The sequence below is a fragment of the Urocampus carinirostris genome, chromosome 19 (genome assembly GCF_059441175.1).
Source record: "Urocampus carinirostris isolate Australia breed hairy pipefish chromosome 19, RoL_Ucar_1.0, whole genome shotgun sequence".
NCBI lineage: Eukaryota > Metazoa > Chordata > Actinopteri > Syngnathiformes > Syngnathidae > Urocampus > Urocampus carinirostris.
Genome location: NC_142367.1, coordinates 1,621,172 through 1,646,711, shown reverse-complemented (window position 1 = coordinate 1,646,711; position 25,540 = coordinate 1,621,172). Strand labels below are relative to the sequence as shown.

At 43.0% G+C, this 25,540-nt stretch overlaps 1 protein-coding gene across 1 annotated transcript in view; it reads left to right on the top strand.

The window, feature by feature from the left end:
• LOC148346867 (SH3 and cysteine-rich domain-containing protein 2-like) overlaps positions 1-25,540 on the top strand; it is an 80,099-nt gene that overhangs the window by 8,958 nt on the left and 45,601 nt on the right. The window contains exon 2 of the mRNA XM_088322993.1: positions 22,156-22,528. Coding sequence (XP_088179119.1) covers positions 22,156-22,528 — 373 coding nt within the window. The remainder of the gene's footprint in view (positions 1-22,155; positions 22,529-25,540) is intronic.

Below are 25,540 nucleotides of genomic sequence, written 5' to 3'. Positions count from 1 at the left end.
TGCAGGCGTTTGAGTGCAACTCCCTCTGTAGGGGCAAACACCACCAGATCGTCGAGGTAACATAATAGGCTCATGAAATTCTGATCACCGAATATCGACATCATCATCCTCATAAATGTTGCTGGGCTGTTGCAAAGTCCCTGAGGGAGCCGGTTGTACTCGTGAAGCCCAAGGGGTGATGAGAATGCTTGTGAGAGTGCCGGTGACTGATCGGATGTGAATTTCCCTGCGGGGATGAATAAATTATCTATCTATCTATCTATCTATATACCTACAGTCTCTCTGCTAATTAGGCAGATGCTCTTGTTTCAGATTTCGGTGAAAAAAACACTCCCAATTTCCGCTTGTCCTGGAAGTGGCGGCCCTCACAGTCAATTTTCCTTTTTTTATTTACGGTCAATCACAATGATGATTTTTTTGTTTTACAAGTTTGTTTTATACTCCGGTTAACATTACTTTCAGGCCACATATGATTAATTCCATGAAAGAGGCCGCAGGACAGTAAACATTTTATCATGGGCCGCAATTCTCCCCCGCGCCGGACCTTGGACACACCTGTTGTATGTTGATCACTTTAGATGCGGAAGCAAAGTGCAAACAAATAATATTCATATGCCAGTGTCTTGACAACCTTTAAAACAGACAAAAACCTTCAAAGAAAGCTTTTCGACAAGTCACTCTCGTGGGTGACTTTGTGTTTATTTTGCTTGCCTCCAGACGAGACTGCTATATGCGTAGGTTGGGTGTTGAAATTATAGGCCAATATCAGAACAGTTGTTTGCTGTGTCTGGCCCGGCATCATATTTTACAGCAAAGGGCCTGAGTGGACTTGCATTCCGTATACTCCAGGTTTTCTAAATCTAAGTGCATATATTTTCACGGAGCTCTACCATATTTAAATGAATCATAATTCCACTGAGGCAAACTGAATATATCTTCTCTTCTTTCCAAACCACCCTTGAACTGTTTTCAGGGTTGGTACAAGTGCTTGTAATCCTTGAAAAGGCTTGAATTTGGAATGTTGTGTTTTCAGGGTCAAGAATTTGGGGGTGAAGTGCTTGAAAATGCTTGAAATTGTTGCCATTGCCATGTTTCTTGGAATTCTGACTCAATGAATGAAGAAAAATAAAATATAGTGTGTGAAAATGACGCCGACATGCTTGCTCTGGTGGTTTATGGCATTGTCATGTGAAGAGTCACGGGCCCCCTTACTGGTCATACCCAAGAGGACAGTTTTATTAAGAAAACAGGCTCTTTTGACTCCCAAACGGCTCAATAATAATAAAACATAATGCACCGAGCTATTTGGTAATTAGTAATAACATGTTTTGCAGGGGATTCTTGAAAAACTCACACGTAGTTGGGAAAAACGGGTCGTAGCCGGAGATGAACGGGAGCAAATACGGGATAGGCGGGAGTTGGGGGTCGAAAAAGGCTTGCCTTGAAAAACACAGGTTCGCAGACAGACTGACAACAGGAGAGTGACAGGTCTGGGTTTATATAGTGACAGGGAGCCAATGAGATAGCCCGCAGCGGCTAGCGCCAAATGAGTGGGCACAGGTGATTCCAATCGGTAATTATGACACAAACCCTGTATATTGCTATAATTAAAACACTTCCGGCGCCGTCGCAAATGGCAGCCACTCCAGCAAGGTCCCGTGTTATTTTCGCTACTTTTGTGATTTATTGTTTTGTTTTTGCTTATATCTTCAGTGTTTGCCTTGCCTTGCCTTGCAGCACTTTGGATTACTTTCTATCCTATGGATATGGGTAATAACGCACAAAAATGCGTTTATTCGAGGAATCAACTCCTCTGCCTGAAGAATTCTCGAGCCGGCGTGGTTCCCCTTTTACCTGACGAGGTGAGGCGGCCCTATCGGGGGTGTAGAGCCGGTGCTAAGGTAAAGGCTAAGCGGCTAGCAGCAAAGTGGCGATATAAGCCCTCGGTACCGTCCAAAATCATGGGAAATGTCAACTCCCTACCAAATAAGATTGACGAACTGGCTGTGCTTGTGAAAGACATCAAAGCATACAGGGAGTGCAGTTTGCTTCCCGGACGCTAACGTTGAGCTAACTGGCTTCTGTGCTGTTAGGGCAGACAGAGACACAAAAGCCTGCGGGAAGCGCAAAGGAGGCGGACTTGCCATCTACATGAACACGAGGTGGTGTAACCCCGGGCATGTACAGTAAGACCTCAGTTATCGCGGTTAATGGGGACCAAAACCACCCGCAAAAACTGAAAATCTGCGAAGTAGCGACGCCCCTTCAAAAAAAAAAAAAAAAATCTCATCTCATCTCATTATCTGCACTGCTTATCCATATTAGGGTCGCGAGCGAGCCCCTAACCCGCGGCGCGGGTACTTTTGGGCGTGATACGCATGACACCGCGACAAGCCGAGCGGGTCGGGCACTCCGCGCGGAGGCCAGCCTGTCGGAAGCGCAGCAGAATGCGCGTTCACGCGAGGGGGGGAGGATTTTGTACTGGAGTCGGATTTGGGCACAACACCTTCGCCCGGCGTCTCCCTCTCGGGCCTCGATGGCGCTACATGGCGCTACACGGCCCTCGATGGCTCCGGCCGACGGACGGGCGGCCGCGGGGAAAAGGGGTAGGGGGGACCTGTGGGGTTAGGGGGCGGTGAACTTTTATTGCAGTGTGTATTTTACGTAGCACTATTTAAATACTCTATACAACATGCGACAGTGGGTATTAGCACGTCACATTGGGTATCTGTATATTGTATTCCGTTTGCTTTATTATTGTATTGTTCTCAGCGAAGGAATGCTGCTGCAAATGTGAATTTCCCTCCGGGGATGAATAAAGTATCTATCTATCTAGTACGCTCGTCTCCTCCATGATCTGCTACCTTTTCGTGGTGGAGGAGTTTGTGTGTCCCAATGATCCTAGGAGCTATGTTGTTGGGGGCTTTAAGCCCCTGGTAGGGCCACCCATGGCAAACAGGTTCTAAGTGAGTGGCCAGACAAAATGCAGATCAGAAGACCCCTTATGAAGAGAAAAGACGATGGTCCTCAATTTCCCTCGCCCGGACACGGGTTACCGATGCCCCCTTCTGGAGCCAGGCCTGGAGGTGGGGTCCACTGGCGAGTGCGTGGTGGCTAGGCCTTTGCTCACGGGGTCTGGCCGGGCACAGCCCGAAGGGGCGACGTGGGACCCTCTTCCCATGGGCTCACCACCTGTAGGAGGGGCCTAAGGGGTCGGGTGCATAGAGAGCTGGGTAGCGGCCAAGGGAGGGGTCCTTGGCGCGATGATCCCCGGCTACAGAAACCGGCTTTTGGTAGGGAAGGAGCCCGAGTTGGTGTTTGAGGTTAAGAAGTTCCGACTAGATACAGTGGGACTCACCTCCATGCACGGCTTGGGCTCTGGTACCAGTCCTCTCGCGTGGGGTTGGACTCTCTTCCACTCTGGAGTTGCCCGTGGTGAGAGGGCATATTAGTTGCTCCATGGCTCAGCGCCTGCATGTTGGGGTTCATCCCGGTAGACGAGAAGGTAGCCTCCCTCCGCACCAAATAGCAGTTCAGAGTACCCACCCTTCTTGGAGTTCTTGGAGGGTGGCTTGAGAGCGCGCCCCTTGGGGACTCCCTTGTACTGATGGGAGACTTCAACGCTCACGTGGGAAATGACGGTGAGACCTGGAGGGGCGTGTTTGGGAAGAACCTAAACCCGAGTGGTGTTTCGTTATTGGACTTCTGTGCCCGTCATGGTTTGTCCATAGGGAACACCATGTTCAGACATAAGGATGTCTATATGTGCACTTGGCACCAGGACACCTTAGGCCGTAGTTCGATGATCGACTTTGTCGTCGTTTCGTCGGACCTGCGGCAGCATGTTCTGGACACTCGGGTGAAGAGAGGAGCGAAGCTGTCAAATGATCACCACTTGGTGGTGAGTTGGCTCAGATGGTGGGGGAAGATGCCGGTCCGACCCGGCAGGCCCAAGCTTGTTGTGAGGGTCTGTTGGGAACGGCTCGCAGAATCTCTTGTCAAAAGAAGTTTCAATTCACACCTCCAGCGGAACTTTGCCCATGTCCCGAGGGAGGCGGGGGGAATTGAGTCCAAGCGGACCATGTTCCGCGCCTCCATTGTCGAGGCGGCTGATCGTAGCTGTGGCCGTAAGGTGGTCAGTGCCTGCCGCGGCGGCAACCCTCAGACCTGTTAGTGGTCACCGGCGGTGAGGGATGCCGTCAAGCTGAAGAAAGAGTCTTATCGGGCCTTCCTGGCATGTGGGACTCTGGAAGCAGCTGGCAGGTATCGGCTGGCCAAGCGGAATGCGGCTTTGGCGGTTGCCGAGGCAAAAACGAGATAAGGTGAGAAGCTCAGTCATCCTGGAGGGCTCTTCCGCATTGAGAGGAGCCATTTGAGGTGGCTCGGGCATCTGATAAGGATGCCTCCTGGACGCCTCCCTCGGGAGGTGTTCCGGGCATGTCCCACCGGCAGGAGGCCCCGGGGACGACCCAGGAAACGCTGGAAAGACTATGTCCCTCGGCTGGCTTGGGAATGCCTTGGGATCCCATCGGATGAGCTGGAGGAGGTGGCTGGGATAGGGACGTCTGGGCTTCCCTGTTAAGGATGCTTCCCCCGCGACCTGACCCCGGATAAGCAGAAGATAATGGATGTATAGTACGCTAGTTAAATTGATGGGGAAAAAAAATACTTAAAGTGACAATGTTTAATAAATACACACTTAAGGTAGGTATCATACAACCAGTGTTGTGCAGTTAGGTGAGGTATGTAAAGCTAAGCTGGTCATCAAGGAATGTTCTTTTTTCGTTTACCTTGACAAACATGCGATTTTCCTTTTCAAAATCGCTGATTTTTAGCATATTATTAATGCATTGTAATGTTTTACTGTGCAGATGCAAAGTGATTCATCTGCCTGGGTGATAGTGGTGCACACCTTAGCCCCAAACAATAGAGTTCATGATTGTATTAGCAAGCTAACCGCAAGTCAAGCCATCAAGTAGTCTTATTTCTAATTGCATGGACTCTTTAAAAAAAATGGATATTTCTATTTATGCTTTGATTTCGAAAAGCTTAATTTAGAAGGTAAGACAATATTTTTTTTCTCAATGCTACAGTTTTTTATACTGTATTCCTTTATTACCCTGCCAATGAAATAGGTAAGATTTTGTAATACCACTTTGGTCAGGCAGAGGGCGCGAAAACAGTTTTCATGAAAAAGTGATCTTTGTTTTGTGCACTATTTCTCTATCTGTCCAAAACTCCAATATTTGAAGGACGAGAAGGAAATCCAATATTTCTTTTAGAAATCCGATTTTGGCTGTTTAATGTGTACATGGATGGTGTGGCGAGAGAGGTGAGTGCAAGAGTTTTTGGCAGAGGTGTAGACATGATGGACAACAGTAGAACAGTGTGGCAGGTAAGTCAGTTGTTGTTTGCAGATGACACGGCGCTTGTGGCTGATTCTGAGGAAACATTGAGAAGGTTGGTAACGGAGTTTGGAAGAGTATGTGATAGGCGTAAGTTATGTGTCAATGTTGGGAAGAGTAAGGTGATGAAGTGTTCACGTGATGGAGTGGGCATGACGTTAGAAATCAGGTTGCATGGACAGGTGCTGGAAGAAGTTGAAAGCTTTAGGTACTTGGGTTGTGAAGTGGCTGCAGTTGGTGGAATGGAGTGTGAGGTATTGCACAGAGTGAATCAAGGAAGCAAGGTTTTGGGTGCTCTGAAGAGAGCGATGAACAACAAGAGTATGAGTATGGATGTTAAGAGGGGACTGTATGAGAGTGTGATTGTGCCAACTGTGTTGTATGGTGCAGAGACTTGGAGCCTGAACGCAGATTTAAGAAGAAAGTTGAATATTTTTTAGATGAAGTGTTTGAGGACTATGTTAGGCGTGACAAGATTGGATAGATTGAGAAATTAAATTGTGAGAGACAGAACTGGAGTAGTCGTGGAACTGAGCAAGCGTGTTGATAAGAGAGTACTCGGTTGGTTTGGACACATGGAGAGGATGGATGAGGAGTGAATGTTTAAGAGGATCTACAGAGCAGAAGTCAATGGAAGGAGACCAAGAGGAAGGCCGCAATTGACGTGGATGGATGGTGTTATGAGTGCACTGCAGGAAAGAGGTCTCAATATAATGGAAGCTAGAGCTCTTGTTGGTGATAGAAAGGAGTGGAGAGGTGTGAAAGGATAGTGGGATTGTGGACGCGTTCTTAAGGATGGGCTGGGCACCCGTATGATGCGGCAGGGGTAAACCAGTGAAAGCTGTCGGGCCCTGCTGTTGAACAAAAGAGTGTGTTGTGTCACCCTGACCCGAATGACATGGCCGCTTTCTGGTGTCCCGTTTCATCTGGAGGGACGAAAGCATGACCAACTTGGGTGCCGAGGTGCCTAACTTGTTTGGGTGTTTGGGCAATTGGGTTGGCCATGGTCCAAGAAATTTTATGTGTTTTTTTTGTTTGTTTTTTATTTCCCTTTTATTTTCTTTGTTATTGTATGTGTTTGTCTTGCTGTCGGTCACCCCTCTTGAGGGATATGACCAAGGTAGATAGATAGATAGAAATCCGATTCATTGATTAATCGGAAAAAAAATCGACAGATTAATTGATTTTGAAAATAATCGTTAGCCCCGGCCGCAGTGACCTAATGGTAAATGGTCTGCATTTATATAGCACTTTACAAGTCAATGAAGACTTCCCAAAGCGCTTTACAATGTGCTTCACACTTACCCATTCACACACAGATTCACACACCAATTGGGAGTCAGCCATGCAAGGCGCCTACCTGCATATTGGGGGCATTAGGGTTTCAGTTTCTTGCCCAAAGACACTTCGACTTATAACACCTAATAAGAATATAGCATTCATTCACCTTGTTTTATCCTGGCGCTCTTTTGTGACAGAAGCGATTCTTTTTCTTCATCTTGTTTCAGAAAAAAACGAGAGGAGGGATTCATCTCTGCCCTAGGCTTCCAAAAATAGGCTGTTATGGTGAATTAAAGATTGAGTACTGTATTACAAGTGCGCGGGTATAGGAGATAAAAATAAAGGTGGGCTGCCATACTCCCTTTCTATTGAACAGTACACACCGTAAAACATTTGTGTTGTGCAGTCCATAAATTAACAAGTTGCGTGTTTAGCCGACACCCGTTTAAATATATTTTGAAAAAAAAAAAAAACCTATTCAACAATAATATATCTTTTAAACCCCAAAATAATCAGAACGTTATAAAATAATCCATTTGAGTTAACAAAATAATGTATACTATTTGTGCACTACTAGCATTCTCTGATGGCTAATTTGCCTCTCTCTACTAAGACAGTGAAGAGTTGTTAAAATGGCAAGCAACATCTTTGATCAGCAATTCAAGGACATTCAGTGCTCAATTGCCTTTGATGAGTCATGTCATGTAATGTGATGGATTCCTTAATTGCATTTCTTTAATTTTGTCAAAGCAATGAAACATACTGTAATTCATTAATATCACAATTAAGTCAAACAGAGAAGCTACCTGGTGTCTCATTATCCAGATGATGCTCCTAATCCAACATAATCATTTTGATAGTAGGCTAACATAGCTAATACTGTATACATACCGCATGTTTTGCATTTTTTTTTAGGGCTTAAAAAATGAAATGAAATGAAATTAAATGATCTGCATTTATATAGCTTTTCAAGTCAATGACTTCCCAAAGCGCTTAACAATGTGCTCCACATTTCCCAATAGCGGCCTTGCAGCCATGTAAGGCACTAACCTGCTTATTGGGGGTATTAGGGGTTCAGTGTCTTACCCAAGGACGCTTCGACATGTAACACGGACGAGCTGGGATTCGAACTGGGATCCCTTGATCCCAAGACGAGCGCTCTACCTCCTGAGCTACTGCCTTAAAAAAGGCTTTTAATTTTTTGTGGCGCCGGACAAATGGGTATTGTTTTTGCGTCACATATGGCTCTTTTAACATGTTGGGTTGCTTACCCCTGCCCTAGTTTCACAACAGCCTTATTTACAGATTACGAGTTAAATTGTACTTTTAGTGCCATTTCATGTCCCTATAGGATTAGGTGCATGCCATTTTATCCCAAGCGGAAACTTTTCTAAACTAATGCTGGCATGACTGAGCAATATTATTTTTGGATTAATATGTATTTTTTAGGAATACAACAGCAGCTGCACATGTCACACAAGTGAGTTTGGCAAAAGTGTGGTGCAGGAATTCTAAGACTCTTCTGAAGGTGGAGAGAAAAAGAGCAAGAAAGCGGTGACAAGTGTCCCCTTTGGACTCAGATTTTGCTGCATTTGCTCTTTTTCAGCTGCAGTCAGATTATTAGTGTGAGCAGAAGCTGATTTATTATGGTGAATTCATTCAGTAAAAGTGCTACTATCATGCTTCTTTTGTAAAATTCAAACAGATTATTAATTTGTATTTTACTGATAAATTGCAGAGACCCCTTGTTACTTCGAGTTTCAGCTATTGCTGGTTCACTCCTTCACGGATATTGAATTCAATATGAATTCAAGTCAAGTCATGTTTATTTGTATAGCCCTTAATCACAAAGAGTCTCGAAGGGCTGCACAGGTTATTGCAAACAACAGACTATTATTACAGGCTGTTATTACACCATCCCCCGATCTAAAGCCTACATGAGGGCAAGGAAAAACTCAAAAACCTCAATATGAGGAAAATTAAGAAACCTTGAGAAGGTACCGTACATGTGGTAATCCACATTCCAGGATGACCAGGCTGCAATGGATGTTGTAATAACTAATAATACTCAGATATTGTCACCCAAAAATATAGGTTATTCATATGCTATAGAGTAGAAGTGTGTTTTAAGCTTAGATTTAAACATTTCCACTGAGGTTGCTGATAGGATCTCAGGGGGAAGAGAATTCCACCGCACCGGTGCCCGGATTGAGAATGTTCTCGCACCTGCGGATTTCTTCTTGGCTCTTGGGACCACTAGTAGACCAGCGTTTTCAGAACGAAGGCTCCGGACCGGAACATAGGGGGAAATTAAATTTAAAAGATATGAGGGAGCAAGTCCATGCATGATTTTGTATAATACCAAGAGAACCTTAAAACCACAGTTTAAGCTAACAGGGAGCCAATGCAGGTTAGCTAAAAAGGTGGTAAGGTGATCAAACTTTGTTGTCTTCGTTAAAAGCCTCGCTGCAGCATTTTGTACCAGCTGAAGGTTCTTGATTTTGGATTTTGGGAGACCGGAGAGTAGTGCATTACAGTAATCGAGACGGGAAGTAACAAACGCGTGAATTCTAATCTCTGGATCCGACGGAGACAGAATAGGACGAATTTTAGCAATGTTGCGAAGATGGAAGAAAGCTGTTCTAGTAATATTTTTCACGTGTGTTTCAAAGGACAGATCGGGGTCAAATATCACACCTACGTTTTTAACTGAGTCAATCTGGGTGATATGACATATGTCAATGTTCACAGCAGTTTTTGAGAACATGTAGCGGCATTTAGATGGACCAATAACTAACATTTCGGTCTTTTTAAAGTTAAGGCGCAAGAAATTGAGTGACATCCACTCTTTTATCTCAGTGAGGCAGGGCTCCAAATTTCCACAGTTTAGTGTGGCAGATTCCTCCAACGGAAGATATAGTTGAGTGTCATCTGCGTAGCAATGGAAACTGATATTATACTTGCGAATAATATCACCTAATGGAAGCATGTAAATGCTGAAAAGAAGGGGGCCAAGTACTGATCCCTGCGGAACACCACAGCTAACACTAAAGGGCTCAGATGTCATTTCGCCATATTTATTTTGATAGATAGATAGATAGATACTTTATTCATCCCCGTAGGGAAATTCACACTTCCAGCAGTCTACCCCGTTGTTTATTAACAGATGAACATGATGCCCTAGGGGTGCTTGTAGCGAAGTGGATGACGTCACGCCAGTCCAAAAATTCGACATCCCTGCGGCAGATGGAAAACTTTTCTTTGTGAAAATCCAGGGATACACCACCTCGTGTTAGCAAGTCCGCCTCCTCTCCGATTCCCCCCGGCTTTCGTGTCTCTGTTTAGCGGCGTTGAAGCCGGATTGCTCCGGGTAGCTCCGGGTGGCTACACGTTAGCGTCCGGAATGCTAAACGTGAGCCACGTTTCCACAAAACACAGCAACTTCGATGTTTTCCACCAGCATTCGATGATCTTATTTGGTCGTGAGTTCGCATTTACCATGATTACGGATGGTACCGAAGACTTATAACGCCGCTAGCCGCTTCGCTAGCTCCGGCTTTTCTTCCACGATAGGCCCCTTCATCACGCCGGCACGAGAATTTTTCAGGGCAAGGAGTTGAAATTCCTTGAATGCACGCATTTCTTGTGCGTTAAAACCCATGTCCATAGGATAGAAGTAATCCATAGTGTAGTTGTCAAAACGGGAAGAAAAAACACCGAAGATAGGAGCAGACAATAAAACAATAGGGCAGCTGCTGGAAAAGGCAGCCGCTCGTGGCAGCGCCGCTTTGATCTTGATCTTGATCTTTGGATCAAGGTTTGGTTGTTTCAGTGTAGGTTTAATAACAGCGGACTTAAAAGACGCTGGAACTACACCTGAGGGGAGTGATATGTTTATAATATTTAGAACTGAAGGTCCAAGGACCCCAAAAAGACCTTTGTTTTTATTGTCGATGATATCAACATATCGTGCATTGTGTTCTGCAGACAGCAGGGAATGATCAAGGGCTCTCTGTTTGGGTGTACGTGACTGTCTGTGGGCGCGACTGTGATAGGCTGGTGTGACTGTGTGTGCCCGTTTGTGGAATGTTGTTAGCTGTCAATCAAACACCCGGCAGGCGCTGCCTCCTAAAACAAACTAACAATTGCAAAGGCTAGCTTTTAGCGACTCGTTGCATTGAAAATATATTAATCAATAGAGGAAAAGTCATAAGAGCGCAAAGAAATTCAGCAGGTGCTATGTGGATTGTTATTGATTCCTGAAATCGACTGAGGCGGTGTCGGAAAGGAAAGCATTAGCCTGGTTGCAGGTCTAACATACTGCTAATGGCTAGGCTAACAACTATGCAAAGCCACCGCTGCGGACCCTGTATCTTTCCAATGCCAGGTCAATTTAGCCATGAAACTGGCTACAAAGTGGGAAACTGCTACATTTGGTACTCTCATTTGTTTTGGTGTAAAGAAGCACAAGAACATGAGGAAAAGGATGAAATTTAATGAACATTTCTTTTACAAAACATTTCATTTCATGGACAAATGTGCAATTAGCTTTTATCGTTTATATAAATGCTTTGCAACTGGTCCTAATGATTCTACAAAAGCACACATTTTTAACAATAAATGGGTATTGAAAAATATAGTAATGCACTTTTAAGATTTAATGAGATTTATAAAGGAATTTTGAAACCATTTGCACATGTGCCCATAAAATCTATATTTAATCCCCGCCTACACCTTACAAACCAAGTAGTGATGTTAAATGAGTAAAGAAGCAAGTATTCACATCTCCTGTAAATGTGTAACCTTCGTACATGAAACGTATATACAACACATAATACAATAGAGACTGAAAATGTATGAAGTTGCATGAACAGTAGAATTCCCACATACTTTTATGCAGTGAAGGTGCTGACTAACATCAGTATCTGAAATAATGTCTGCCCGGACGCCCGGGGCGTGCATTTTTTACGTCGGGCGTATAACGTACAAAACATCTCCGCCTGGGTGTCCGGCAACTTTTTCAAGGAAAACATTTTTTTTTTTTCAAATCAAACCTTTGCTTTAGTCCGATTTATAAATCTTCGTTTGGTTTGGAAATTTTTGAATTTCTGTCTGTTTGGCAATTTGCATACTCGGCAGCAAATCAGAAGCCTGCATCGAATAACTTCGTGCATCCGGACTTTCCCGAGCCTTATAAGGTCGTGCATTTGCATATAATTTTCCAAAGTAGACGCACAGAGAACACAAGAAAAATGGAGAAGTGGTTAGGAATCAAGCCAAAACCTCAGCCCGATAGGAAAGATTCACAAGAAGCTAACAAAATGTATGACTCTACAAAACGTAAACGCACATTAAAAGCATTGTGGAAAGAGGAGTTCACGTGGCTTGTAGCAGACGATGCATGAATGAAGATGAGTAATTACAGGTACATACTGATGGCAGATGGAAAACAGCGATGTCATATACATGCAATGAATTTTATAAGTAGATTTATAATAAACTTAATTTTAAAGTGTTGTTCCATTAGCAATCCTTAATACTTTCCAACAATGTTTTGTTTTGTTTTTTTACGATTAGTCGTCTTATTGTGTTTCAAGTTGTGAAAAATGGGGCGGGCAACTTTACGGCTGGGCAGGCAACTTTTCAGTGTTGTTCGTTAACTTTTTGAGTTTCAGACACTGCCGTAATGCCACATCGTTACTGAGCACGCGCGGTGTGTCCTCTAATGGTAAAAGTTGTATTTCATGGTTTACTTGCGAGTGACACAAAAGTCAACATCCGCCCACGGCAACACGCTTCATCTCAATTCATTCAAAGTAACGCACCGCTTTTGACCGTCTTAATGGGAAGGGCATTGTAACAGCGGAATTTTTTTTATATTATCCCATTTCTAAAACTATGAATAATACATAAAAATCTAATTAATTTCCAGAGATAGAGAAAAAAAGACTCTACGTTGATTTAATGATTTAAACCAGTGAGACTATTTTTGAAGCGCTTCCGCTTGAAGGCCTTTTCCGTTTTCCAAGCTTGGCGCAGAAGGTCGTTTTCCTGCCTAACCGGGCTCTGGCGACTGGCTAATGAGGTCACCTATGATTTAACGCTCAAGTCCTCTGTGAAACTAATCACATGGCACCGCACGAACCTGTAAGTGTCGACCTGGCATGATAGGATGGGTGCAAGAAAACAAAATCTCTGTTGTCAAGCAATGTTCCAGGTGTCTTCAACCCAAAATGTTGAAAAAGCCATATAGGACCAAAGAAACAAAAAACAAATTTGTCTGAGGCCCCCTTTGGAAAAAGAAATCCTCTCGCGGAACTATCTTTTTTTAAAAAGGTCACGTCCAGAACAAAGGGTAGACCCAATCGCATAACGTTTCTCACAAGTTTAGTGATAGAAAGAGGAAGGGCAAGGCCCGCGATCTGGTGCTCGCTGGACACGGGAAGCAAGCCGCTCATGCAATCGGATGGTGATCCGAACACGGAAGAGGATCTTCCGTAACAGGAGATGGCGGTGTCAAGGACGGAAAAACCGGTCTATATCCGGGACAGGAGAGCAAAAAACGTGGTCGGGATCAAAAACTGGTCGTAAGCCAGGACGGGAGAGCAGACGTGGTTGGGATAAAAAAAAAAAAAAAAAGTTCGTAGCAGGAGACAAACTAGGAGATCAGGAAGGGACAGGTGGAAAATTGGGTGCAAAAACCGAACAGGCGGGAGTCAGGGTCAAAATGCTTGCTTTGTAACAACAGAGGTTCGCTGACGGACTGACAACAGGAGAGTGAAATGACTGGGCTTAAAAAAGGACAGGGAACCAATCAGGTAGCTTGCAGCGGCTAGCACCAAACGAGCGGGCACACGTGATCTAAATTAGTCATCATGACACGCATAATATTGGTTGGGACAAAACGAAGATTGCTTGTTACTGAAGGGTAACACGTCACCTCCGTCCATGCCAAATCTACGTCTTTCTGCATATTTTCGCAAAAGAAAAACTGCGTCTTTTCAGCGTGTTTGGGTTGTAATGTCTTTAAGTGACAACCTAATTTATTTGGCTTCATGCTGTTCACTACAACATTTTTCCACAGGTACACTGGTCTTTGCTCGTGAAGTGCTACGGTAGGAGACTTTGGTTTGACCCGTCTCTCTTAGCCTATTTTTTTCATGTGGTCATTTGAGGGCCTGCTACACTTTGTGTCGATATTTCATACTCAATGCTTATATAGGATAAATGTAAACAAAACACTGCGACTGTGAACGCCACTGCCTTCCTGATGTTGTGGAGGTGCAATTGCAATGTATTCTGGGAAAGTAAAAAATAAAAGTTACCCAAATTCAAACGCGCCCATGCTCTCTTTAAGGAAGCACCGTTGGGCCCGCCCTACTATTTGAGAACCGGTCACAGTTGCCATGGTGCCCAATTGGCCCCGCCCGTGTGACGCCAGCTGCGGCTCATTGACAGATTGGCTTTCCGTCTAAGCTCTGCTCTTATTTTTCCTTTGTCAGTCCGTCAACGAACCTCTGCCCCACAAGCCGTGGGTTTTGACTCGGTCCTGTTTCCTGTTGGCTTTTCCTGTCCAGTATTGTTCCTGTTTAATTTTTGTCCTGTTAATTATTTCGTTCCTGTCTAGTTTGTCCAGTTTATTTTGATATCCTGTTTCATTATTAATCCTGTCCGTCCCGTCCTGTCCGGTATCGACCCCATCTGTCCGATATCTACTCGGGTAATTGGTATCGATCTCGTCGGCCTCCGGCTTCCTATCATTTCACGCAAGACTGCTGCCTAACGTGCATGACTCCCCATTTCCTGTAAAATAAAGGGCTTGTGTGAGAACTTCACGCGTTTGGGTCCTGATCCTGTTCTGGTTCATGACAGAACCACAGGCCTCGTGTCAAAATTACTTGAGTTGGTTACGAATACATAATGAGCCCACATGATTAAATGTTTTTTCTTCTTTGCAGCGCATCCTATGTAATTAACTTTTGTAATTCCAATATTAAATGCCGAAACAAGCAACTTTATCACCTATACATACTAAAAAATTGTCGGTTCTTTTTTTTTTTAATCATTGCATGAGTTTTGCATTCAAGATGCCCAACTGCACTGCCACAAATATACTACTAATCCACTTGAAAACAATTTTTCTCGTTTTTCACTGTTCATTCACTATTCTTATTCTACTGATTTCACAAAATGTTTGGTTTATTTGTCCTCTCCTCTCTATTTCTACTCCCTAAGAAACAGCAAGGCAAAGAAAGGTCTTGCAAACCCTAGTTTTAGGGTCACTAAATGTGAGAGGATGTGTAAGTAAAGCGACTGAGTGGAAGAAAGAGAAGATCGGAAGGATAATGACTAAAAGGAAGGTTGATGTGTTAGCCTTGAGTGAAACAAAGATGAAAGAAAGGGTGAATTACCAAGATATACTTCAAATAAACAAGTATTCAAACTAATCTTTAACCAACAAAATGGATACTAAAATTATATCAATGGGACAAATAATTTGACTTGAAATCATGAAAATTGTGCGTGCTTCACTACATGTTTGCAAGTTTCTCACTTCATGGTTGTGGACATGCCACTAATAATTCCACCCATCCATTATCTGCACTGCTTATTCTCAGAAAGGTCGCGGGGGTGCTGGAGCACATCCAAGCTATCTTCGGGCAGTGGGCAGGGGACACTCTGAACTGGTTGCCAGCCAGTCCCAGGGCACACAGGGACAGACAATTCGCTCGCTCATTCACACCTAGGGAAAATTTGGACCGGCCAGTTAACCTGACACGTGTGTTTTTGGAATGTGGGAGGAAACCCACGGAAGCACGGGGAGAACATGCGGACTCAACACAGGAGGTTCGATCTCATGACCTCAGAACTGTGTCTCCCACTAATAACTTGACCCAATATGACGCCTGTGATCAACTTTTGAGGATCCATTTTTATGAACTATAGAACGAAGATAAGATAAAACCATTATCTGGCAGAAGCCATTATCAAAAGTTCTTTGTATTGGGAAAAGTGTAAAGTTGTCCCCTTTTTTCGACGCAAAAGCAGAAGCACAAAAAATAAGTGGGTCAGCAGAGGCAGTGCTTCATATTTCAAACTAATTGGCGTCAATGCTCTGAGAGGAAGAGATGCTACTTGTTTAGATGTCGATAGTATTTCTGCAAGATGCTTGCACGATGCTGGATTAAACATCATAAAACACTCCAAATTGGTGTTGCAAAAACTCAAAATTGCTTAATCAGCATTTAATCGAGAAGGCACAGTACATGCTGTTTAGGCTAGGAATTACTTATTCGTACGTAAAACCACAATTAGCTCAAATTCCGGCCAACATTTGGACAGTAGAAACACATACTGCTAGAGGTAGACCAATTATTGGGTGGGCTGTTTATTGGCAATGATGTTTTGGAATCTGTCAGGACCAGAATGGAAACACGACCCACTCGCGTAACGTTTCTCACAAGTTTTGATAAAAGAAAGGGAGGGGGTTGCTCCCACGATCCGGGGATTGCTGGACGCGGGAAACAGGTCGCTCTGAATGCGGAAGTGGTACTTCCGTGGCGAGCGATGGCGTTGTTGGGAACGGAAAAAAACGGGTCAGTAGGGATAGAAGAGCAAAAACGTGGTCGGGATCGGAAACAAGTCAAAAGCAAGGAGAGGAGAGTAGACGTGGTCGAGATCAAAAACTGATCGTTATTCGGGAGGGGAGAACAGACGTGGTCGAGATCAAAACAGATCGTAATTCGGGACAAGAGAGCAGACATGGTCGAGAGCAAGCAGATCGCAGCGGGAGACATACAGAAGCAAAAAAACGGGACAGGCGAAAAAGGGCTTGCCGTGTAAAAACAGAGATTCGCAGACGGACCGACCTAAAGGGGAATGACAGGACAGAGTTTAAATACAAATACAAATTTGTCAACAAGCTGCAGCTGGTGCCACACGGGCGGGCCAATTGGGCGCCAGGGCAACCAAGACAGAATCTGCATTTGTATTTATTTGACGGGCCGATTATTCAGGCTCAGATACAGCAATGTTTCTCTTTGATATTTAGCATGACATATTTCAGTGACTGGTGACATTGTACAGACACATATTTGCTTCTCAACAGTCCGACGGCCCAGTTGGGGTTAATCAAAGTCCCCTTGAGTTTTACACAAACAGTAAAAAAAAAAGTAACAAATTATTTTGTATGCAGAGATACCTCGGTTTACACAGTTAGACCAGAACCACCTGCAAAAAGTTAAAATTGCCGAAGTCGCGCTGCACTTTCATAAGATTATGCGAGATTATGTCATTACTGACTGAGAGTGTACGACTGTAACAATAGAACAGATATGGATTGTAAGGTTTTAACATTTCTCATACTGAAATCCAACTCCGAAGACACTTTCCGTGTCTTGTGTAATTCCTTACAGTTGGAAGTCTGATAAATTATTGAGCCGAGCGCCGAATATAATCCACATATTCATTTATTTAGCATAGTCAAAGAATGGATCTTTCTTGCTTGCCAATTACAATCGTAACCAGTCGCTCAAAGCTAGCGGTTGCTGTGATTCTCAGTAGGGCTGCAACAACGAATCGATAAAATAGATCAAAAACGATGATTAAAAGCATCAGCAACTAATTCGTTCATCACTTTGTTGTGTCGAACGATTTATGCGTCACTGAGCATTTCACGATGCCGAGAATTTAGGCTCTGATGCAGCAGAGTTTCTCTCTCCCTCTCAACCCACCCTCTGTCTCTGTCGCTACCTACGCCGCTTTTTCTGAATGGATAAGCAACTAGCGGCGGAGCCATTAAAGCAAGAAGAATAACGTTAGAGCAGAGTTAACAACAGCAGCTCTGCTAACTCCTGACTTGCTTGTGAATCAAGACTGCTGATAATATTCAAATTCTAAAAAGTCCGTGGTGGAAAAACTGCAGTTAACTTGTTTTTTGGAAGGACGTTCATGTAGAGACTGATGTATTAGCTCTTATGACATTAGTTTGTTAATCAAGCGTTTGTGTTTGTGATTGAAGGTGGGCATAAAAAGCACAGTAAAGTGGAAGCCTGAGTGATGAGCTGTTATCATAACATTAGTTTGTGAATCTTGCTCTAAAAGAGGAGTGCCCACTCTCTTCAATTCGCCATTTCGATAGACTTTTTGTTTTAAGTTAATTTAAGTCACATTGGTTGTGTTGAAATTTTAATTTATGTACTGTAAAATAACTTTAGGTTCTTATGTACCCTTGATTCACCTGTGCCCGCTCATTTGGCGCCAACCGCCGCGGGTTCTGATTGGCTCCTTGTCCCTACTAAAAACCAGTCCTGTCAATCCCCTGTTGTCAGTCCGTCTGCAAACCTCAGTGTATACTAGGCAAGCCTTTTTCGACCCTGACTCCCGCCTGTCCCGTTTTGGTTGCGTTTGTCTCCGGCTACGACCTGTTTTGATCCTGACCACGTCTGCTCTCCCATCCCGGCTTACGACCCCTTTTTTGTTCCGGACTATGTCCACTCTCCCGTCCTGGCTCACGACGCGTTTCCGACCACGCCTCGCTCTCAAAATTATCTGCTATTTTGCAATATTAAAACAACTCCGCCAGTTTTTAAGCTTTTACAGCAGAGTTTGCAAGATTGCAGCCCGGGGGCCAATTGCAGGCCCGACGATGATAGTTTAAGGCCCCCACCTTAGTATGAAAGTTAAAGAGAGAGTGTGTATAACTTTTCCTCAAGATGTCGCTGTATTCTGCCGTGCCACCGAAAACGAGTGCTTAAAGCACAACGGAAGAAGAAAAACTAAGGAGATTCAAAGTGACCAAAACGCAGCTTATTACTTTTGAAAGGAAGAGAAATAAGAAAATAAAAAATTAAAAAAAACACCAGCTTAAAGAAAAGAAAAAAGAACATAAACAAATGAAAAAAGTAAAACTCAAGACAAAAACAAAAAGAAAAATGAGAAAGAGAAAACCAAAATAATGAAAAGAGAAGAGAACATTTTTTTTTGTCTTTTCGCTTTTGTTCCTTTCTTTTTTCTTTTCTTATTCTCCATCATCTGCCTTCTTCCCCCCTACTTTTCAATTTATTTCCATTTTCCTTGTTTGCCTCTTTTTTCTTTCTTCTTTCCTATTTATTTCTTATTAAAAGGGATGGCAAATTTGTGAAGTCAGGAAATAAAGGAACCCTGAGTGAGAGGGAACGTTCTTTGAAAATGTGACTTCATCAATATTCTTCACCCTGTGGTCCTTGTGCCGTTCTTTATTTCCTTCATGCATGAGTCAATGTTATAATGAATAGATCCGACAGAGAGTGCTAAGCCACGCCCACCCTAGTTACGGTACAGTATCTGTATAGGGTGGCTAAAATAGCAAGCGACTCTTTCGTCGCTGTTCCTGATACCGTAGCCTCATATCATTTCTTCCTTATTATGCAATCTTATCTCAAAACACAGTAGAAATGTCATAATTACTGATGTGATTCACCGGTGCCCGCTCATTTGGCGCCAACCGCTGCGAGTTCTGATTGGCTCCCTGTCCCTACTAAAACCCAGTCCTGTCAATCCCCTGTTGTCAGTCCGTCTGCGAACCTCAGTGTAGACTAGGCAAGCCTTTTTTGACCCTGACTCCCGCCTGTCCCGTTTTGGTCGCATTTGTCTCCGGCTACGACCTGTTTTGATCCTGACCACGTCTGCTCTCCCGTCCCGGCTTACGACGCGTTTCCGACTCCGACCACGCCTCGCTCTCCCAGTCCCGGCTACTGACCAGTTTTTCCGTCCTTGACACCGTCATCGCTCGGTACAGAAGATCCACTTCTGTGTTCGGATCACAATCCGATTAAGAGAGCAATTTGCTTCCCGCGTCCAGCGAACACCGGATCGTGGGCGCAGCCCTTCCTCTTTCCTTCAATGCAACTTCTGATAAACGTTACGCAATTGGGTCCTGTTTCTGTTCTGGTCCTGACAATAAAGGGTCTCATTTATTATATACAGAGTTATATTCATGCGATCAAGTTGTCAAAAGATGATAATAATGTTTTAAGGGTGGATGCAAAATGTTTGCGTCTATGAGAAAGTCAGAAGTTCCTTGCCAACTATACTTTGTTAAAAATAATCCAGTATATAAAATATCATGAAACGAGTGGTGTTGTTTCTATTTGTTCCGAGTGTCGGTCAAGGAACATATGGGAATTACTGTACATCACGAGTTTCATAAATTTGATACACTGGATCACGAAGTGCATATTCTATTTAGCACATACTTTAGTTTTACTTTAATTACGCCCCCTTTGCTTGTATTTGTTTTTGTCTTATGTTAACAAGGGTGCAGTGATACTGTATATCCAGAGAAAGTGCATGTAAAGCGGCCTCAGTACTAACTTCTCCTACTGACAAATAACCCAAAAGCAATATGATAAAAAATAGAACTCTTACGGTAGAACAAATAGCTTTGTTACAGTTCCCATCGATCCTATGTCATAGAACCAGAACAGGTTTAGGACCCAAACGCGTGATGTTTCTCACACAAGCATTTTATTTTACGGGAAATGGGGAATCATGCACGTTAGGCAGCGGTTTGGCGTGAAATGATAGGAAGCCAGAGGCCGACGAGATCGATACCAATTGCCCGAGTAGATATCGGACGGATGGTGTAGATACCGGACAGAACGGGACAGACAGGATTGATAATGAAACCAGAATCAAAAATAAAAAGGACAAAAATAGACGGGAACGAAAACTGGAGAGAATAATAAACAGGACAAAAATAGACGGAAACAAAACTGGAAACCGATATTAAACAACAACAAAAAACAAAAATAAACTGGAACAATACCGGACAGGGAATACCAACTGGAAACACGACCAAGTCAAAACCCACGTCTTGTGGGGCAGAGGTTTGTTGACGGGCTGACAAAGGAAGAATGAGAGCACTAAGCTTAAATAGACAGAAAGCCAATCTGTCAATGAGCCGCAGCTGGCGCCACACGGGTGGGGCTTATTGGGCGCCATGGCAACTGTGACATCCTATGCATGTTGAGGTAATGATGAAGCTGCTAGCATGCCATGCTTGTCTGTGATACAAAAGGGGCCAGGCTGTCGTCATTGTGATTTTCCTGTCAAATTTCAAAAGGCATAGAATTCAGAATTTAAAAATAAGGCCTTTAATGGCATAAAAATGTTCTAAATCCAATCTTTAAAGGTCTTAAAAAGTGTCTTTACGATGCTACACTCAAAATAGATCATAAATATAGTAGTGTTATGCTTAACCAAAAGGTTTTACACTGGACCAAAAAGTCATTTTTCCTGCATCATGAAAAGTCTTAAAGATGTGAACACGTTAATAAAATAGATATTTGTTTGAACTATAAAGATGAACTAACATTTATCAATTGTCAAAACGTTTATATGGTTTCAGTCGGGCCTTTCGAAGCAGACGCCCGGGGCGTGCATCATTTACGTCGGGCGTACAACTTACAAAACATCTCCGCCCGGGTGGCCGAGAACTTTTTCAAAGAACTATTGACCAGACAGTAATTCTTCTGGCAAAATTCCTACTACGTAGGCCATTGGGTCCAACCGCAACTCCCAGCCAATAATTAACTTTATTTCTGTCTGGATGCTTCTCCAAAAAATTAATATTATAGGGCAATTCCAGAGAATATGCGTAAAGTCTCCGACCCCCCCACAGTTACGCCAACATACATTTGAGGTATTTTTATATTTTGAAGTGATACAGGGTGTATAGAAGAATCACATTTTTACTTTCCATTCAAACTCCCTCCATGTCGGGCTGTTGGTTATTTTGTGTCCCTCTTTCAATGTTTTTTCCCCATTCGTTGTCTTTTATCACTACATTAGTTTCTTGTTCCCATTTTTCCTTAACCACCATGTCATCATTACTGAGATCCATTCTCAGGGCTTTATATAGTTTTGATATAATCCCCTTTATTGATTGTCCTTTTGAATATGATATTAATAATTCCTCAACTTTAGTTGGCTCCTTACATATTTTCCCCCATTCCTCATGTTTCTGGAGGTAATGCCTTAGTTGCAAGTATTTGTAAAAATCATTTCGAGGTAGGTCAAATTCTTGTTCGAGTTGTTCGAATGATTTTATTGCCTGTCCTTCGGATACTTGGGTAATCAACATCAATCCTTTTTGGGCCCATTTTTGAAATCCTACCTCCATAACCCCAGGTTTAAAGTCTAGTTTTTTTGCTATTTTTGTAGCCCTATTTACAGATCTTGATATTTTTAATTTTTTTTGTATTGTTGACCAAATTTTTATAGTTCCCTTAATCCATTCATTCTGGATTTTTAATTTCTTCCACCTCGTGACTGATATGTATGGTAATGCTTCCACAGGCATATTTGGACAAGATCGCTGCTCCATGTCCACCCATATTGTATCTTTGTCTGTAGTAATCCACAAAATAAATGCTTTAATTTGAGCTGCCCAATAGTTATATTTAATATTGTCTCATGTCTCTTTCAGTTGCAGCGTCTGAAACGCTCGCTGTCGTTCAAGTCCGTGATGCGCAGCAAAAGTGTGGACAACTTCTTCCAGCGCAGTAATGGAGACCAGCGGACCCCATGCACGATCATCATCCCCACGGCCTCCACACGTTTGCCACCACCCACCTTGCCCGAGGCGTCCCTGTCCCACGACCGGTCACCCGCATTTTCTCCAGCAGTCAACCCCAACCTATCGCTTTCGGAATTATCGCCTTTTCCATCAGTCAGTCCCTCGCCCTCCCTGAGTGCCAAGGTTCAACCCAAGTCTCTGACGCTACTCAAGACCCACTGCTTCCACGAGCACGTCTTCCGTAGGCCGACGACTTGCGACCGATGCAAACATATAATCCAAGGTAAAACCTATTTGCATGCAGCATTTCTTGCTTCAACGGTTGACACAAGGGTGTCAAACTCGTTTTAGCTCGAGGCCACATGCTAAATAATAGAGAATGAAAGCAAAAGAGAAAAAAATAGAACGGCAGAAAGAAAATGAGAGAAGGGGGGGGGGGGGTAGCGCGTGTGCGGCACAATTCTGAGGTCGTGAGATCGAACCTCCTGTGTGGAGTTTGCATTGTTTTCCCCGTGCTTGCGTGGGTTTCCTCCGGGCACTTCGGTTTAGTTCACATTATGAATTAAGAGCACATTAAGAGCCCAATATTGTTTTAAACACACAAAGTGTTCACTTTATAAATTTTCAACAAAAATTCCAAGCAAGTGAAAGATATTGAACACCATAATGTAAATTCAGGCAGGAGCTTTTGAGTTTAAATTAAAAGTATAAGCTTAGAGCACAATATACAAAATAGAAATAAAGTCTGCTCCTTGTACAGTGAACACAAAAATATTACGTTAGTCTTTCATCTAGCACTCACACCATTAAGTAAATACAGCATGTAGGTAGATGAAATATGAATCTAAGTATGGGCCTAAGCAAAATTCCAAATGGAAATAGTCTGTTCACAAAACACTAAGTGGTCTTTTTAAGCTTACGATATAGATTAAGGGCACCCACAATACACAACTCTAAACAGAAATAAAGTATACTTCTTATGTAGTGAACACCAAAGTCCTTCGCACCATGTTTAACAAATCAAATGTGCTTTCGGAATTTTCAAACATGAAATAAAAGGACAATCAAAATGAATTTAAGGTACTATGAGGGTTCAGCCTGGTCACTCCGAGTCTTGAGCAGATGTCTCCCAATGGCCATATATTCAGAGCTCCACCTTGTGACACATGGAACCGTAACTCTCATACTGGCAATATCCTGCACGACTTCTGCAGCTGCTGATGATCGATGTGCTTTGTTCCATATAGAAGCACACTTTCCCATTGCACTTCGATACACTTTCTGGGACGGCCCTTTTGATGCTGCTTTATCTACCTCATTGGTGGCAATCAAGTTAAGTGTGTGTGCTGCACACCGTTGATGAGGAGGGAGAAAGAAGTGAAGTTCCTCATCTATCTCCACCTCCAGAGCTGTGTCCATATCCAAGAACCTAATTCCATCATCCAAATCATCTGGTGCTGCCCCCTCACTTGTTTCAAATTCTCGGAAAGCCTTAACAAAGTTACTCCCATTGTCTGTAACTGTGGCCCTTACTTTGTGCTGCAACTTATAGTCTGCATGTATTTCACTGATTTTTGCTGCAAGGACATCAAAAGTATGCCGTCCCTTCACTCGTGCACAGGCCATTGGTGCTGACTTATTCTCAAGAGTATCCTCAATCCAGTGGCATGTCATACCAAAACAGCTTCTGTTGTGTGCAGTCCACAAATCTGCTGTTGTGCACACATCTGACACTTTTTTAAGTGTTGCAGTCAAGTTTTCTTTCATGGCAGCAAATTCCCTCTCTATACGCTGCACTAGTGTCTTTCTGCACATGACTGCTTTGCCACCGCTGATTCCATCTATGAGCTTTTTGAATGAAGGCTGCTCAACCAAGGAGAAAGGTTGAACGTCATCAATCACAAAGTCAAATATCAGTCTACTGACAGCACTCTGGGATGTGTTGTGTCCAAGTTCAAGTTTTACTTGTTTGAAGGGAGGATGCCAGACCTCTTGGCCATCTTCAGATTAACTAGGCTGTCCATTCATCTCAGATTGACTGGTGTCCTCCTTAGTCTGATGCAACTGTCTTGGATGCCTCCTCTGCAACAACACAAATAAAAAATTAAACGATTGTAATTTACATTTTGTATACGTATATATGCACATTGTATATACATATATATAATGCTTAATCTATTCAGTAACTCATAACACTGACAATAATAATACCTCAAAGATCACAAAGCTTTGTATTATTAGTCACAATGGTAGTAGGTGAAAGAATTCCCAAGGAAAAGAGGTACTACTGACATATCCCAAAGTTATCTACTGGTCATTCCCCTAATGCTCAGTATATCAATTTAGTGATCATGGCAACTGGGCAATTATTTTACTCATTTACTTTTTTGTCAACATATAATATAGAACATTTCCATCTAATCTGCAATTATTTCACATAACATTTTCTCTCATCTTTTTGATGCATAACAATTTTAAGGCATCACTAGACTTAAGACTGGACTGAGGCACAGGTAATGACAATGCAAGTTTGTCACCCTTATTTATAATAAAGAAAAGCATAAATAGTGCTTTAAACTATACAATCAGATCAGATGATGTTGACTTAATCTTTGATTAACCACCTGAATGAACTGATGCATTTGGCTTAGGCTTACTTGTGCACTTTACCTAAGGCTTGTAAACCACTACTGGTAAAGCAAAAAGGACGAACATTAACATTATGCCACCGTTAATGCACTTTTTCACACTAATAGTCAACTGACTGGAAATTCCCCTTGGGTCTGACTGCTCATCACCACTGTGGGTTTCCCATCCTTATTACGTTAGCTACTTAATACGAAAGTCACTATCTATACAGCAAATGATGATCTGGTTGTCTTGATACAGAGAATCACGTTTGCTAACTTAGAATCGCTTCATGAACACGGAAACGCTGAAAACGAGTGAGTCACGCAGCTGCTTGGCAGTCTCTCTTAGTTTTCGTTAACAAATTTAACACTACCACGTAGAGTACTAACCTGCTCATCAAGCTCACCATTCATGCACATTCATTCACCATTGACGCAGCAATTTGGGTAATTAAGCGTCTTGCTCAAGGACACATCAACATGTGGGAATATGGGACAGACTTTAATTACCAGCAAACCAGAGCTATTATTTGACAAAGCACTGAAAATATAGCTGGAGAATTTCTTCCAGAGGTAGTACAGGGAGTGCAGAATTATTAGGCAAGTTGTATTTTTGAGGATTAATTTTATTATTGAACAACAACCATGTTCTTAATGAACCCAAA